This window comes from Aythya ferina, assembly GCF_964211825.1.
Source record: "Aythya ferina genome assembly, chromosome: 24".
NCBI classification, from domain to species: domain Eukaryota; kingdom Metazoa; phylum Chordata; class Aves; order Anseriformes; family Anatidae; genus Aythya; species Aythya ferina.
In genome coordinates this window covers 1,513,902-1,530,504 of record NC_140322.1, presented here as the reverse complement: position 1 = coordinate 1,530,504, position 16,603 = coordinate 1,513,902, and the positions used below count along the sequence as shown (strand labels likewise).

Here is a 16,603-nt window from a genome sequence, read left to right as displayed (position 1 = left end):
ATCTCTTACCTGTTTTCACTCTGGCAAAGCCTGCTAGGTAGATTTTCTTTATGTGCAACCTTCACAAAGAAGGCATCCCAGCAAGAGCCAGGCTACTTTCTCAGTCTGTTGAGCTTTGCTGTTGACTCCTGCCATGCTGAATGCATTTCCCAGCACTGTTTAATGCCTAGGTCGCAGGGTTGCATCATCCTGCTGTGACAAGCAGCCTCTTCAGGGCATGAATAATAATCAGGTTGCAGAGAAAGCTCATCAAGGGAATAGAATCAAAAAGAATCATAACATAGCTTAAATGTGATCCTCAGACATCCCTAAATGGACACAATGGCTTCCATTTTCCCCATTCCCTACTGTAGATGGCTTTGAATTAGCATGTGGGTTTTATAATAATGGATCAAATTTCCTGTCTGGTGATGTGCACAGAACTCTGGTAGCAGGGTGACAGCTTTTTCTGTGCTGCCCGCAGTGCACTTCCAAGCCTGTGTGCTTGCCCTGTTAGAAAGGATACAGATGGAAACTGGGGGCGTAGCCCCTCAGATCACGGGAGATGTGTTTTTGCCAGAGAGCCCAGACACTTTATATTCAGTTCCTGTTCTAGATGGATCTGTACAGCAACAAGGGCGATCTTGTCCCTTGGCCAGCCCGTCTCTCCAGGGCAGGAATGCCTCCCTGCTGACTGCTGCTTCACACCAGGTGCCAAGTGCTGATGTCCTCAGCATCATCCCCGGGTAATCTGTGCTAAAGGGAGTGCCATAGAAGCCAAGAAGGGAAGAAGAAAGTCACCTCAGAAGTACCTCCTCTCCCCCAGTCTGCTGCTGCTTCCTCATTTTGCTTTCATTTTTGATTAGAAGGACCAGCAGAGGTAGCAGAGTCAGTGCAGAAAGCTGCACGTGCACCATGATGGTTTCCCTGAGATCCAGCAGCTTTGTATGCTGCGAAGGACCCGTGGAGATGAGGCAGAGCTAGCTAATCAGAAAAGCTGTTTTCAGGGCAAGTTGGAGCAACTCTCCCCAGTTGTGCATACAAAACACCAGCACTCAAAGGAGTAGCGAGCCAATGTTTTACAGCTGAAAATCTTTCAGGGTAAATAGGCCAAGAAAAAGACGACTCATGGTTTGCTCATGTGGGAGCTAATCAGGGAGTAACAAAAAATCCTAAACATAGGGTGGTTGCAGGACATATTTGCATATGCTAGGGGATTGTACGTCTCTGTAGCAAATGGGCTCTAGCTGGGCTCAGATGCTCAGATGAGACAGTCACTGCTGAATGAGTGTTGCAAACTTTTGCTTCCTACCTTAGATACCAGCAGGTAAGAGCTAATTTTCAGATTGTCCCATGAGCTCTGGGAAAGCTCAGTGCTATCAGGGTACTACTGCTGCTTGCAATCAGATGCACTTGAATATCTGTTCGCTGCATCATGTAGTGAGGACTGCATGTCCTCGCTACAAGCAGTCCTATTATACTCACTGTGGCATGTTCATAGGAGAAAGAGATAGTGTCTTTAAAAGCTTGCAACTGAAGTACATAAAATAGGTGAAAGTTGGTTCTTTCCATTTCCTGGAAGCCTTAAACCCAGATCTCATGAGATTCGAGATCGATTGAATCTCCAAAGCTGTCATTCTCCTCCTTCTCCAAGGAAGATCACTCTGCCTAGTTTTGTGTCTTACAAATCTTCCAGCTTCAAATTTGACTCAAAAACAAATGTTGTTCACACTACCCAGAGCAGAAAAGCAGAGAAGCCTTACTAGAAGAATGTCATATAATAGGGACAGATTGTAGTAAATAACGGAGAGAAAGGAGTCTTTTTTTTTTTTTTTTTTTCCCTCTTCCAGAACTGGTAAAATTATAGCATTTTATAACCTGTCATAGAACATAAACTCCCCCTCAGAAATGGGAGAAACAATTGCAGTAACATAAAGTACCCCTACCCTTCCAGTTCCCTGAGCAAGAGGTTGACAGGAATTCCTGCAGCAGCATCTCCTTCTCTGTCCCCAGTCCCTTGTATTTTGAACAAGAAAGGTCAATTCTTTCTGTGCCACAGAAAAAAACCCAAGCCCATTGTGGGACTCTGAGTGACATGTTGGGAGGAAACAAACATGTAAATTAGAGCTAGTTTCTGAAGCAGAGGGGCAAAAGGATTTCCAGTTTTCTCTCTTTTTCTAATGGGAATGGATGTAATTGTTAGATGCAAAGCGGGGAAGAAAAACAAAAGCAGGGAGCAAGGGGCAAAAGGTCCTTTAAAATATTGTCAGATGATGAACTGAAGAGCCAAGGGCAGAATTAACAACAAACAAGAGGAAATGTCAAATTTTGCCCTTTTAGTTTTCAGGAAATTGTTTTGGGGAAGATTTTCAAATTCACACATAGCTTTATCGTTGGTAATTGTTTTAGAGTTTCACTGAGCATTTCTTTCTGCAGAGATCTACACTCGAAATGCACAGGTACCAGCAGGCAGCTGTGTGCCGTGCTGGCTGTTAAAAGAATGCCATTACAATTTTTATTTCCCATGTTAAGGTAAAAGTTGTAAAGGTATTTGTCTAAACAGCGTGGCAAAGGACTTCAAATATTTCAATCTAATAATATTATTTTAATTTCCTTCTGGTTCATGAATCAGAAAGGAACACAAACACATGCACTGTTTCGAGCAGGTGGTGGCTTTCCATGGATTTTGACTTTCTGTGACACAGTTTCCCTATCTGTACAAGGAGAGGATATTAATCTCATGTAAAACACCTGAGGTTTGAGCATGACAGAGGTGCTAGTAAGTGCTGGGATTTGTTTCTTTGTTTTTTTCACTAACTGCACTTGGAAATAGAGTTCATGGATATGTTAGCAGATGGGTATAGGAAGGAGTGAGCATCTGTGGTTATTAAAATGTGGTTTTGTGTCTTTATATAGCTGAATGTGGCTCATCTGTAACTGGAACCCAAGGTGTTCTGTTGTCCCCCAACTACCCAATAAACTATAACAACAACCATGAGTGCATCTACTCCATCCAGACGCAGCCAGGAAAGGGGATCCAGCTGAAAGCCAGGACTTTTGAACTGGAAGCAGGAGATGTCCTCAAGGTAATTCTTTTGTCTCTACTGGTGAAGGGTAGTGCTGTAATGAGAGCAAGATCTGACAGGGAGGTGATGTCCTAAAATTGTAACAGAGCTAGCTGAGACTAACCTCTGGAAAATGCCACCCAGGCAGTGCCAGCAGTGCAGTGGTAATCTCTGGAAGAGTCTCGTACTAGGAATATTGGACTGACATCCCCCAAAAAAGTCCTTCATATGGCTTCTGTAGCCAGGAGTCACTGCTGTGTCACTAAGTGCCTGACATGGCTGCCTTGAAGACAGCAGCAAGATTTCCTGGATCAGACTGTTCCTAAGGCTAGGCAGCTGAGCTGGGATATTATCAGTGGGTATTCCCTCTAGTGCTAGAACAAGGTAGAAAGCTGATATAGCTGTGAAACAATATATTCTAGCCCAGGGAAGCTGTCTGATCAGCATGTGTCACTGCTGGGCATTAGTTGGCTGCGTTTAAAACATATTCTATGATTTTAGGGAACGAGCACCTCTGAACTTCACATTTTCATGGCAGTCCCTGGCAGCAGAACTAAGGCAGTAGTGAACATCCTGTGCTCTACAGCCTAGCTGATTGTTTGAGGCTTCGCTCTGCTGCTGAGTGTATAAACAAATCCTGTATCCTGTAAAAATGTGGATATCTTTGCTGCATTGCTATACCTTCTGCTGTCGTCTTCCCTAAGATGCAGGGAAGGCTTCAGTCATTGTTACACATATTGTGCCTTATTGTTTAGGTTACCAAGCATCTGTCTTACATAGCAAAAGTAGTGGAAAGAGCCCATATGGACTGAGAGAGGCTACTTTTATTTTTAGAGAGAAATACTTGGCCTCTGAGAGTGAGCAGATAGGCAAAGACAGGCTTTAACCCATCATCTTCAAATACCATGCAGAGCTACAAAAATTACACCGTGTAGAAATATGAATTAATTTGGGTAAATAATTTAATAGATTTACTGGAATGCTAGAGGTCTTCCCCCTGTAGCTAGACTTCGGTTTTTAATCTGCACAGTTGTACAGGGGGAACTGTTGACACACGAGGAAGTGGGAGGTTTGTAGCGTTATTTTTGTGTTTCTAGGAACCAAGGCTGAATCCCCTGCAAAGCGGGTTTATTTAAATTCAAGCTTTTCAGCATCCCCATACTCAGATTAATCTGCATTTACAAGTTTCAGGACTCTATATGGAAGGAGACAAATCCAGGCTGAGTTTCTATTAATCACAAAGAAACGGTTTTGTAGGAAGCATTAATATTACAAGACGTGTGCTGCTGTGCTAAACCATCTTCCCAAGAATGCCTCTGTCCTTCTTTAAGTGCCATACTTCTGCACTGTGAGATAGGTGTAATCCACATATTTGCAACTCACAGGATGACTAGAAAGAGAGAGATTTCCTGCTAATGCAAAGAATATACTTGTGAAAGAAATTATTTTCTCTTAACAGGTTTGTCATCAACTTCTCTTCCACCACTGAGGAAAGTTACTGTCAATCTCTATTAGTGAGAAGTTGCTCTTTACCCTTGTAAGAGAATCATCCTGCCCAAAAGGAAAAAAAATCTATTTTTTTAATAATAATAGTGGGGTCAAGACACATCCATGAGTCACTCTAGGAACAAGGTGTTTTTCCCAGTAGCTGTGCTGCAGCTTTGGAAGGAGAGCTTAGTTCAGAAAACACAGCCCAGAGTGCGGTATAAGCTCAGGTGTACAGGGAGGGATGCATATCCTCCTGCTCCTCAAACAAACAGCACCATCAATTCTCATCGAGTCACACTCTTAACTGGAATAATTTCACTGGCTCCAAATGAGCTGCCCATATTCTCAGTCATGGAGGATTTGACCCCTGAGGTTGCAAATAAAGGACGTTTTCCAGTATGTGTTTCTTGTTCCTCCCAGGTCTATGATGGCAGCAATAGCTCTGCTCGCCTGCTGGGTTCCTTTAGTCGCTCTGAAATGCTTGGCACCAGCATAAACAGCACTTCCAGCAGCATGTGGCTCGAGTTCATCACCAACAGCGAGAACACGAGTAAAGGCTTTGAGCTGCAGTTTTCTAGTAAGTCTTGGGCCCATATGCCTGTGAGATGGGAATCTGAGGTGTAGTTGTGTATCTTGGTGTTACAGTTGCATGAATAGAGGAAATGGTCTTTTCTATAAAGATCTTGGGGTCTGAAGAGGAAGCAGAGTGGAGGAGATGAATTATGCCAGTGAGCCTGTTCTGTTGTGAATGAGGTAGTGGTGATACAGAAATTTCCACTTGCAGCTGAGATATCAGATCCCTGGGATCTCTTTCCAATCTCAATCAAAAAAATACAATTCTCCATATGGTGTTTCTTTTTGCCAACAGAGCATTTTTCTTCAGAGGAAAACAGTTAATATAATCTTGTGCTAATGGCTTCTGGCTGTTAAACATATGAGGAAAGTTGATGCTGTTTCTCTCGCTCCAGGTTTTGAACTCATCAAATGCGAGGACCCTGGCATCCCGCAATTTGGCTACAAGGTCCACGATGAAGGGCACTTCGCTGGCAGCTCTGTATCCTTTAATTGTGACCCTGGCTACACACTGCGAGGCAGCAGGGTGCTGGTCTGTCTGACTGGGGAGCGGAGAGCTTGGGATCAACCCCTGCCAACCTGTGTAGGTGAGACAAGTCTTGCTTTTAACAACTCCTCTAACAAGTGCTTTGCTCATGGGCATTGCTCTGAGTGCCCTTTCTTTCTCTTTAGCTAATACACGTGACATTATCTCTGGTATTGATTGCAGCCGTCTACATCAAAAAAGATAACGATAAGGATCCTGTGTAAGGCATCTTCAGATTGAGAGCGCTGATAGCTACAAAACTTCTACAAGCAGTTTTAACATTAAACACTGTGCTCTGAGCACAGATTTGACAAGGTTTTGTGCTTTGCTGCAAGGAGACTACTGCTTTCTCAGTCCTTGTCCTTTCACTTGTACGTGTTAAACAGAATGGCACTTCCTGATAATGGCAGACTTCAACGTGTGTCCTGGCATTTGACAGTTCAAAGTCATGTTTATTTGAGAGCTACATGACATCTGATACCAGTTTCTCAGACATTTTAATTCCCTTAGTCTTCTCTTCGTTAAGTCCTGAGGTCTCTTTACATATAACTCTCCAGCAGAATATCTTTTTGCATGGGAAAGTATTTTATTAAATTTTGTATATCTAAATGAAATGCTGTTGGTCTGTTACATGACAGCAACATGCTTAGTTAGTGTTTCTCAGAGCATGTTGAAGTTCTTAGAGATTTATGCCTCTGATCTGCTTTCGTGGTTGTAAGTGGTGTGCTCAGACATTGGCATTCTGAATTCTCCCAAAAGTTAGAACCTTTATGCTGCAAGTCTGCTGAATTTCAACATTGCGTGTTGAGGTGAAAAGACAAATTTATGTGATTTATCCATCTTCCTAACCTGTACCCTATTAGCTGAATATAAACGTGACTGGTCATGTCTGCATGAACATGTGGAAACTCACAGAATTTTAATGCACATATTATGAAAACATATTGAAAAATCCTTACACTGAGGTTCATGTAGCGGACATGCACATATTGGCTTCTTCCTTTGATCACAACCATGAGTCGTTAAGACTTGCAGATGCAAGGAGAAGAATTGAGCTCTTTCACCCCAAGCATGAATCAGGGAAAGCCAGGATGCTGGCAGGCTCTGCCTTTATTCACTGTGAAGCCAAAAAGGTGGAGGGAAGCTTTGACAACATGTCGGATTTTAGGAACATGCAGAGAAGTGCAATTATTCTGCTGACTCACTGTTTTAGCTGAATTAAATGACTCTCCTTATCTTTGGCTAGTAAGCTCTAAGAATCTCTTCAGATGGGAAGAAATTCTCTGTTGTATTGATAAGATGAGAGTTGCATTGTTGCCAAGAGCCATAATATGTCATGAATCTTCTCACTAACCCATATGTTTTTCAGCTGAGTGTGGGGGTACTATCAAAGGAGAGTCGTCAGGACGGATACTGTCTCCCGGATACCCCACACCCTACGATCATAATCTGAATTGCATTTGGACAATAGAGGCAGAAGCCGGCTGCACAATAGGGTGAGTTGAAAGTTTTCGCTCCTGGTTTTTACAGTTGTTTTTTTTTTCTGTTATTGTTTGTTTTCTGCAATTCTTCTTCAGAGTGGTGATGGTTTACTCAGTGCTTTCCTGGCCTGAGGTCAGAGCTAGCAGAGAGGTTTAGTAACTTCTTGCCATTGGGTTTCCAATGCACGAGCAACTTCCAGTTGAATTCTCCTCTTTCTTTTTTTTTTCTTTCATTCTAAGAGTTACTAAAGATTTCTGGAGGACAAAGTAGGCATGCAACCCCGTCCTCTGTTCCTCTCCCAAAGTGTAGGAGATTGCCTCATCCAAAGACTGCTTCAGCAAATGAACTTTACCCACACTTTACTCACATGCGTAATCCTATCCACTTCTCTGGGAGTACACAAATGAGCAGAACTATAGGCTCATGTTTGCAGGATCAGCCAGAGGCTTGGAAGGGCCCAGGGCTGAAATGAAATGATGCCAGGCAATAGTATGGTAATACACCTTGTGACCCTTCCTTTGTCATTAGAGATGAAAGCTCTCTTCTTCTCTTCCTTTATTTGGCAGCTCAAACAGAACAGATGATCTCTGGGTAGTTGAGAGAGCACATTTTCAGCAAGTTCATTTTTATGTTAATCCATTGGAAAAATAATCCTCTTCACGCATGATGCAATTGTATAAAGCCCTCATTTATAACTTACATTAAAATTAATCACCAAAGCTTTTTGAATAAAGCTGTATCTGCACAGAAGGAGGGGAAGGAAAGGAAGAAGAGAGAGGCAGAAAAATCAGTCTGTCCATTATGGCCATGAAAGTTAAAGGGTTGTACTTTGAGAGAGGATTAATCGTGTGCATGTGCAAACACAAGCGTGCACGCGCACACAAAATTGCAACTAAAGTGACTTGGCTGTGAGACTAGGGAGAGAAATAGGATGGAGAAGCAGGAGGGTGTGCTGGAAAATGAATGACATTGCCTTCAAGTCCTGCTTGCAGAGCTGAGAGCAGTGAATATACGGTTAGGAGCAGCAGTGGCGTTCTGTTGCGTGGCGGTGATCTCAGTGCCACGAGAGGGTTTATTGATGCTGCCAGCCCCAGCCTAACAAATGGTGCTGTATGGACAGGCTCCATTTTTCACAGTCTCATCGAGAAATACGAGTGAAAACATCTGGCTGTTGCAGATTTCTTCTATGGATATTTCCAGGCGCGTAACGTTTCGCAGCTTTTACATTTGGGAACCCTCTCCTGGCTAGAGGGTGGCAGTGGGGAGCCCTACAAGCTGCTGGTAGCATCAAGGACCTGCAGCTTTGGCATTACCACGCAGTGGGGACTTCAGAGCGCGGTGCTGTAAAGCTGCCTTCTGCTGCAGCCCTCTCCGGATGGGAGCTCAGCAGCTTGCACGGAGCCAAGCTGGGAAGCAGGGGCTTGGGCAGGAGGCGGCAGCAGGAGGGACCCCCAGGCTGGGCAGACAGCTTGTGGGGTGCCTTCTGGAAGGCTGGGGCAGAGTGGTTTTGCACAGGTCATGCAGATCATCAGTGCAGAGCTGGCCTCTCCTCTGCTTTGCTAAGCTGGGAGAAGTTGCCCTCTCTATCTCTCTTTATATGATAAAGGACAGCTTATATATATATATATATGCATATATATTCCTAATTTGCTTTTAGCTGCATTTTCTTGCATGTAATTGGGATTGTCAGAGTGTCTCCATTGTCTGCTAAGTCAGTTGTTCTGTCTTGTCTTAAATTAAGCCCTGCTGGGAATGGAGTCAGGCTGATAGAAAAACTGTGCTGTTTGGTTACAGATGTGCTTTTTGAATAGATTGATTTGCTCCAGAGATCACCAGTTTTCTTAATAAAATCAGCTCTCCCAACAGACTCCTCAACCAGCTGGTGTCGAGCAACTTGTGTCTTCTGGTTATACTCCTAAGGCATTCTCCTCGTTGGTAAAGCCTGCGAGCAAGTTGCTTGCTAGAAGTAAATGAGGGAAGGGAGCTGCTGGAACCCTTGGTGAGGTGTTGGTGAGCTCCCGAGTGTCCCCCATCCTGGATCAGTCTCTGGCAGCATCTCTCTGTTTCCCTCTTTCTGAGGTCTTCAGCGATGAGTTTTCCCTGGCAATTCTGGCCAACTAGCTCTGGTTAGCCTGAGAGCAAACATCATCGGGCCAAGGCATCAGTGGAGAGCAGCTCTGCTATCATCCATTCATTTTTTCCTTGATTTGTTTTTTTATTTGTTTTTTAAATGCAAGGTCTCTGCTAGGTAGATTTATGATTCAGCTCTTTCGGTTTCCGTCTGATTCCATGGATGTTTTTTTGTTGCTGAGTGCATTGCAGTGTTTGGCTTTTCTTCCTTTTTTTTTTTTTTTTTTTCTTTCTTTTCATGGTTCTACCTTATTTATTTGTTTGCCCTGGATAAATGGGAAAGCAGCCAAGCAAATGCTTTCTTGTTCTCTTCTGAGGGCTGCCAGGGTTTTAAGCCCAGTACCTGATTGTTTTATTTTTGCAGCTTTTCTCAGTACAGTTTATAGATCTCTGCCCCTGTTTCGGAGTGGCGTGCCTGGAGTTACCCACATTAGCCTAACTGCAGCATGTCAGGAGGTATTTCCCCCAGTGCTAATTTGGCAATGAGAAACAGAGGCAACTGAATGACTTCTTGTTGCCTGACATTCTAAGTGCAGGAGTGAGCCCTGGACTGAGCCCTGATGTATGGCAGCAGCCTTTAGCTGATAACTCCCTCAGGGGTAACAATAATAATGAGGGTATCTCATGCTTAGGTGGTACTTCTCGTCTTGGAAGATCCCAAAGCTCCTTGCAAAGTCTGGATTTGTGTGGCAGCTGCTTTACATCCTTCCACAACAGAGGTTGTTTTGGAGAGAAGTGCAGTGTGGCATTGCCCCAGCCCGGGGTGGGAAGCGAGGAGCATCCCACTGGGAGTTGTGCTGAGACCAAGTTTGTCCCATCCCGGGTGCCACCAGGGCACTTCTGTCCTCCTCCCACCCAGCCAGGTCCATCACCTGTGCAGTCTCTGCAGTGAGTTTCCTCACCAGGATGACTCCTGGCAGCATCTTGGGCTTTCTCTGGGGAAATTTCTGGGGAAGTGTCAAGCAGGCAGAGCCCTGGTTGAATTTAAAAGCAGGAAAAAGCAGAGCTCCACGTAGCACTTGCTGCAGGCGGTTGTGTACCAAGGAGCATTTGATGCAAATGCTGAAGACTTTGCAGCCCTCTCTCCAGGGTAGACAAAACTATAAAGTACACCCGGTAAGGAAACACAATCTGCATTCAGAGCATTGTAATAAACACCTCATGGAGAGCAGAGTGTAATTTCACCACCAGCCACCAGCTTCTTAGTTTCTGTTTTCTCTCCCTTCCCTTCCTATTGTGTGTTTTGGAGAGCTGGCTCATGCTGACTCTTTTCTTTTATTTCTTACCAAAGTTATTCTGTTAGCTGATCTGAATAGAGCTTTTCAATATCCAAAACTTTGTAAAATGTGTAAAAATCCTTTCCCATTGCAGCCACTTTGCTCCTCTCATGTGCTTCAATCCAGCGTTCAGAATTTGCACTTGCCTGTTTGCTGTCTGCCCCCAACACACACTCCTTTCTGCCCTTTTTTTTATTAACCTCTGGGACACCAAATACCCTGGTGAGGGTTTCTTTTCCAGCACGATGCTATTTTAAATAAGAGTGGTGCTGGTTGTTTTCCTTTCCATTTTTTTTTTTCCCCTGATATACAAGATTAGCTTGGTGCCAGGAGCAAATTCTTTGATCTGAGAGCAAGTAACAAAAATCGATGCATTTTATCAGTAGATGCTGGCCCTTGACAAAAAGCTGTTCCTTGTAGGACACAAAAAAAGCAAAAGGACAGCCAAGGTGATTGCTGTGTGCAACATAGGGACAAAGTGTGAATTGCATGAATATACATCAGTTGTCTGAAGGGACCTTAGCACATTTACTGCTAATTTTCCTTTTAGAATAAGTTTCTCAATACTTCCGTGTTTATCTGTAATAGAGCCCCGTAAAACCAAGGACAAAGCCCGTCCTCCTCTTCACGGCTTCTGTGCCTCCCTGCTGCAGGTTGCTGGCGTGTCCTTGACTGAGCCTTTGTCTGTGTGACAGCTACTCACCGTAATGGCTGAGCACCTTCAGTGCAAAACCAACAGCGATCTTCCAGCTGGGGATTTCTCCAGTGCTCGTGGTTGGCTTTTGGACCTTTGCTACTCAAGATTTTTAGGAGAGAGTAGTAATTTTGTTTGCTTAGGGAACAGCACAAAGGACACAGCTTTTCAGAAAGCATTAGTATCCATGACCCAGTTGTTTTCTGTTTTTTCGATGTGTTTTACTAGGGAGGCATCCCACTAAGAGATCCTGTTTTTTATAGACTGAGTATGTTTGGTAGAGGGCTAAAACAGGTCTCTGAGGTGGGTGGCAGATACCAGGAGAGAACACACTCAGTGGGACGAGGTACCTTGGGCTGGTAGCAAGCACCTTTGTAACCCTTCCACAGAAGAAGGCAGAGCTTAGTTTGTGGTGTGACCTGCAGCTCTTTCTGCCACACAGGCTCCATTTCATGGTTTTCCACACTGAGGAGTTCCACGACGTGCTGAGGATCTGGGACGGTCCGGTGGAGAACGGAATCCTCCTAAAGGAGATGAGTGGGTCCAGCTTACCCAGCGATGTCCACAGTACTTTCAATTCTGTCATCCTTCAGTTCAACACGGATTTCTTCACGAGCAAGCAGGGCTTTGCTGTTCAGTTTTCAGGTAGGCTTTACATTCTTTCCTTAGCGTTGTCCAAACCTGGCTTTACTGATAAGTGATTTCAAGGGTCCACCTATGAAGTTCTGCTGGCTGTAAGCTCATGACATTGTATTGGACTCAACAGCAGGAACTGTGCAGTCTTCCAGCCATTTGTGCTCTGCTGCAGTTGAGTCTCTGCAAATAGAGAAAACTCACATATTTTGTCCTTGCAATGCAGGTAAATTCTCTCCTCCCCTCTGCTACAGTCACCTTCACAGTGGTGAACTTGGCAGCGAGATACAAGCAGTTCTTTGTGGAATACTTGATAGGAATTACAGATATTTTCCACCATGTTCCCACTCGGTCCCTTAGAGACACCAGTACACAAGCAGCTTCCCCCAGGCTTTCTGAGAGCAGTTGGTCAGTGGTGTCTGAAAATCAAGTCTATTTAAAATCCCTCAAATTGGATCCTCTTAGATGCAGAGCCCCAAAAGCTCTAGTTGCTGTAGGGATGTCATTGCAAGCAGCAGCACTACATGTAATGCACCTGCAGCCTGTCATTGCCTAAGTCCTGGTGGTCATTACCAAAGACCTGGCCTCGCAAGTACATTTATTTCAGTTATATTAGGGTGCTGCATTTCAGTATTCTCACAGAGGTTTCCAGGATGCAGGCCTTCACTGACGTGTCCAGTAACTAACCAGGCAGATGCCCATTTTGGAGATGGTAGGAAATAGCTCAGGAAACTGCTGGGTGAGCAATGATACCACTTTTCTGTGACTCAGACATATCAAAGCAGCAGAGCCCATTCTCTCTCTCCCAGGTTTTTGCCTAGAGTTTTCTGTTCTGGGTGCGTTGCATGGCCTGGAGAGCAGGCCAGCTCTTTGGGAAGAGTTTGCACTGGCACAAGACCTTCTGGGATAACCATGACAGAGGGAGAGCTTTGCTACTGAGCACAGCTCTGCCTTCCTCTCTCTTTGCCAGGCTTGTGTCACAGCCTGCCAGCGAAGACCAGGATGGGCTGCTAACTTGCCTTATCTTCAGTAGCACAGAAAGAGAGAGAGGGATTTCCTCTGGCTTTTTTAAGAAGGGCTTGCTACAAACTGGCTAGGTGTAATGGACTCATATCAACGTAGCAGGAAATAAGCTCTGCTCGGCTGCCTGATACAGAGCTGGTCTTTATTGAATGCTTCTGTTCAAAGCCTTTGTTCACAAGGTGTGACTAAGTAGTCAGCCCTAAGCTCAGAAGTATACAATTTTGGATCTTGTGAACTTTAATGATCTATATAAGCTTGCAAAACTTCTGTCACTCCAGGACTTTCCCTGCTGTTAAATAACTGTAGTGTTGACAGGTCGTGAGCTCAGCCAGCAGAGAAGCTGTGCTGCCTGCCCCCCGCTGAGAAGGCACTTGGGGAGGGAAGCTGAGAGACCAACAGGAGCCGTTCAATACCTCCAAGGGACATGGCAGCGAGGCTGGGAGGGCAACACGTGTATTTCTGAAAGGTCAGGCTTGATGCTTCCCAGGGCTAAAGGCTAAATTCTCCTCCCACTCAGGGGAAGCGAAAAGTGCTAGCAGATTAGTGTATTTTGCAGCATGTGCCTGACAAAGAATTCTATAAAAATGCCATGTAAGATCAGTGAATGCCTGGACTTATTAAGTAAACATGCCTGCGCACAATTATACATCAAACTTGCACTCTGTGTAGTGCACTTGAACTTGCTGCTCCCCAGAGCCTTTACCAGCTGGCCTGGCAGATGCTCAGTGCAAAGTAAAAGCCAGTTTTTGTGCATGTGGCAACTTTAAGAGATACCAAAGGGGGAAGGATAGAGAATGAAGTCATTGCTTGGGTATCTGCTTAAGGACAGAGCCTAAGCACAGCCAGCCCTTGGCATCTGCCGTGTGAATCTCTGCTTTATCTCCCTTCCTCTCTTTCTGTCCTCTGCAAATAAGTCAAGATGGAAATAGGAGGAAATAGAGGCTCCTTGATGGGGTGGTAGCTTGGGACTTGGAACAGCCAGGAACCAGACGGCAGCGTGCCATAGATCTCCTCCATAGTTTATAGCAAATGCAGTAGTCTTTCCCTGCTGTGGCTTTGTTTCACCGCTGGAAATGATGCTCCTTCCTTCTGCAGAGAAAACACTGGGTTAAGGATGCTAAAAATAAACAGTTGTAAGATATTAGAGTAACAAGGGTTTGGTTCAGGCTGAAATTAGGATGTGAAGGAGCTAAGGTTGTATCTGATCCATTCTGGAAATCGATGTCTTTAACAAGTGAAGGTCTCTGCTGGAGAGACCAGTGCGGGGAGGATGGAAACTTCATAAAGTTCTTGTAATCAATCATCTGCAAAATATTTTGCAATTATGTATTCAAAGAAGTAGCAGATGTGTTTCAGGTAAATCAATGGCAAATAGGGAAGGAACTTTGAAGTTTTAGGATGAAATGTAGTGCGTTGAAAGTGGCTGAAAATAAGATGCTTCATTTTTTGACAAAGCAAGAAAGGTATAAGCTGAGAGGAAATTCCACAAGCCTGTGTTAAATATATATATATATTTTTAATGCCCTTCAGTTTCCACTGCCACTTCCTGCAATGACCCAGGGATTCCTCAGAATGGAAGCCGGAGTGGTGACAGCAAAGAGGCAGGCGACTCCATCGTCTTCCAGTGTAATCCAGGATACGCTCTGCAAGGGGAGGCCAAAATCACTTGTGTGCAGATTGAGAACAGATTTTTCTGGCAGCCAGACCCTCCCTCCTGCACAGGTATGAGCAAGCATCCATCCTTCCATTGAATTGGCTTCCCTGCCCAGTTTCATTGCAAAACTTCTTCCGAAGGGATTGAGTCCCACCTGGTTTGAAGAGGTTTGTGGCAGGGTACACAGGTCTCAGCCATCTCACAGAGCTACTGTTTAGTGTCTGGGACAATAAGAATTTAGTTCATGCTGGAAGCTCATAGGACATTCTGCAACATAAGTGATATTATTTAACCTGACAGGTCAAAATTAAAGACTTCTTTAAAACTCAGGTTGCTAGAGAGGATTGGGGTCATGGGTTAATAATTTCTGCATGAGAAGACAACAAATTCTGTCACAAGAAGGAACTATCTGACATTCTCCTTGAGTTCATAAAGTAATAAAAGAAACTCATGAGGGTTTTTTTCATATGTCAAGAACACAAAAATATTCACGCTAAGAACACAGGAGCAATAAACATCAAATTTACTGTCCATTTAAATGCTAGCCACCAATTATTTACCCTGTAACTTTCATCCCTTCTTGTGCAATGTTTTTTTTCCCAAGCAATGAAAATCAGTTAATTGTGTTTCTAACCTCTGATTTAATGCCAGCTAGGAAGCTTCTGCAGCATGCATAGGATTTATTCTCCCTGCAGGATGACTTGGTGTTTTCTGAATGACTGTCCTAATGATCGAGTGTGGCACTCCTTCAGCCTGATGGAGACAGTCCTTTTACTTTTCCCGGAGCTATATCTAAGTCATATCGTTGCATGTCATGCCCATCTTGTCATTCTCCTGTTGAGCTTTCTTTCACACCAGAAGCTGGGCTCGCAGTCCTTTTCAGAGCTGCATAGCCAATGCCTTAATCTAGGTGTGGGATGAATTCTCATGGGTCATCTTTACTGCAGGCAATTTGACTCAGAGATACCGTGTTGGGTCCTTTTGGAACAGAGGCCTGGCAATCTTGTTTTAGGAGACATAATCTCTTTGATAGGCTGCAGAAAGCTGAAAGCGATGTCTTGCTTCTTCCCTCCCTTCAGTGGCAAAGGATTGGGAAAAATAATCAGTAGCCAGATAACACTAGTTTTATTGTAACTGCTATAGAGACAGGCCTCATAGAGCTGACTGGGAAAATGGGGTTTAACTAAAGGCTTGGATTAGATGGCTGTCCTTAGCATTTCAGATATATTTTCACAACTTTTTTTGTACAACTTCTGCAGTCCCTAAACAAAGTGGGCTTAACTGAAATGTCTGTCGAAGTAACCACCAGAGATTTTGGGGCATTTGAAATCTGGATCCTGACCCAACTCCAAATAGCTATGACTTGAAACCAGCTTCTAGTTCAAATCCTTTGGAGATTATGGGTGGGATTTTCAAAAAAATCAGAGTGTTGAACAGTCATCTCCCTTAGGCTTTTCAAAAATGAGTCTTTGGTTTCTTCTAAAATTTCCCATGACATTAGTATAGAAGAGGAATGCTCCCTGAAGGCTACTGGACACAGAATACGTGCTTGTTGTTCCTCCAAGTTATTTGTGCATGACCTTCAGATAAACTCTTCGCTGGTCTGTGCTGTGATTCAAGAGGGATGGAAGTTCCTGGTTCCTGCAGTACCCTGCAGCTGGACTTGACTGAAGTAGTTGCTTTTGGGCCTTGGAGAAGGATCTCTAGGTTACTCTCTGATGTGATCCTTCTAGTACAGCCCAGCAAAATTTTACCTGTTATTTGGAGGTTCTTGTGTATTTGCAAGGAGGGCTTTAAAAAGGTCCACAGGTTGTACACACACACACCTCCATGGAAGAGCCTTCCAACATTTGCTGTCTTAGTTCTGTCCCACACTACTTCATTTCCCACTTGGTGTTTGCGTTGTTTTAGTCTGGTTACTGTCAAACACCTGCCATCAGTGCAGACTGTGCTCCCTTCTCTTACCCCATCCCAAATCTGGGAGGATTGATCTGAGCAATGGGGAATTTTTAGAGCATCGACCCTCATGAAGAGACTGCAAAAAGGCTGACAGTAATAAATCAATCATGAGTATTCGCC

At 44.2% G+C, this 16,603-nt stretch overlaps 1 protein-coding gene across 1 annotated transcript in view; it reads left to right on the top strand.

The window, feature by feature from the left end:
* Positions 1 to 16,603, top strand: part of CSMD2 (CUB and Sushi multiple domains 2) — a 325,013-nt gene that overhangs the window by 224,557 nt on the left and 83,853 nt on the right. The window contains exons 23-28 of the mRNA XM_084497137.1: positions 2,896 to 3,065; positions 4,953 to 5,109; positions 5,501 to 5,692; positions 7,001 to 7,127; positions 11,657 to 11,859; positions 14,401 to 14,592. Coding sequence (XP_084353263.1) covers positions 2,896 to 3,065; positions 4,953 to 5,109; positions 5,501 to 5,692; positions 7,001 to 7,127; positions 11,657 to 11,859; positions 14,401 to 14,592 — 1,041 coding nt within the window. The remainder of the gene's footprint in view (positions 1 to 2,895; positions 3,066 to 4,952; positions 5,110 to 5,500; positions 5,693 to 7,000; positions 7,128 to 11,656; positions 11,860 to 14,400; positions 14,593 to 16,603) is intronic.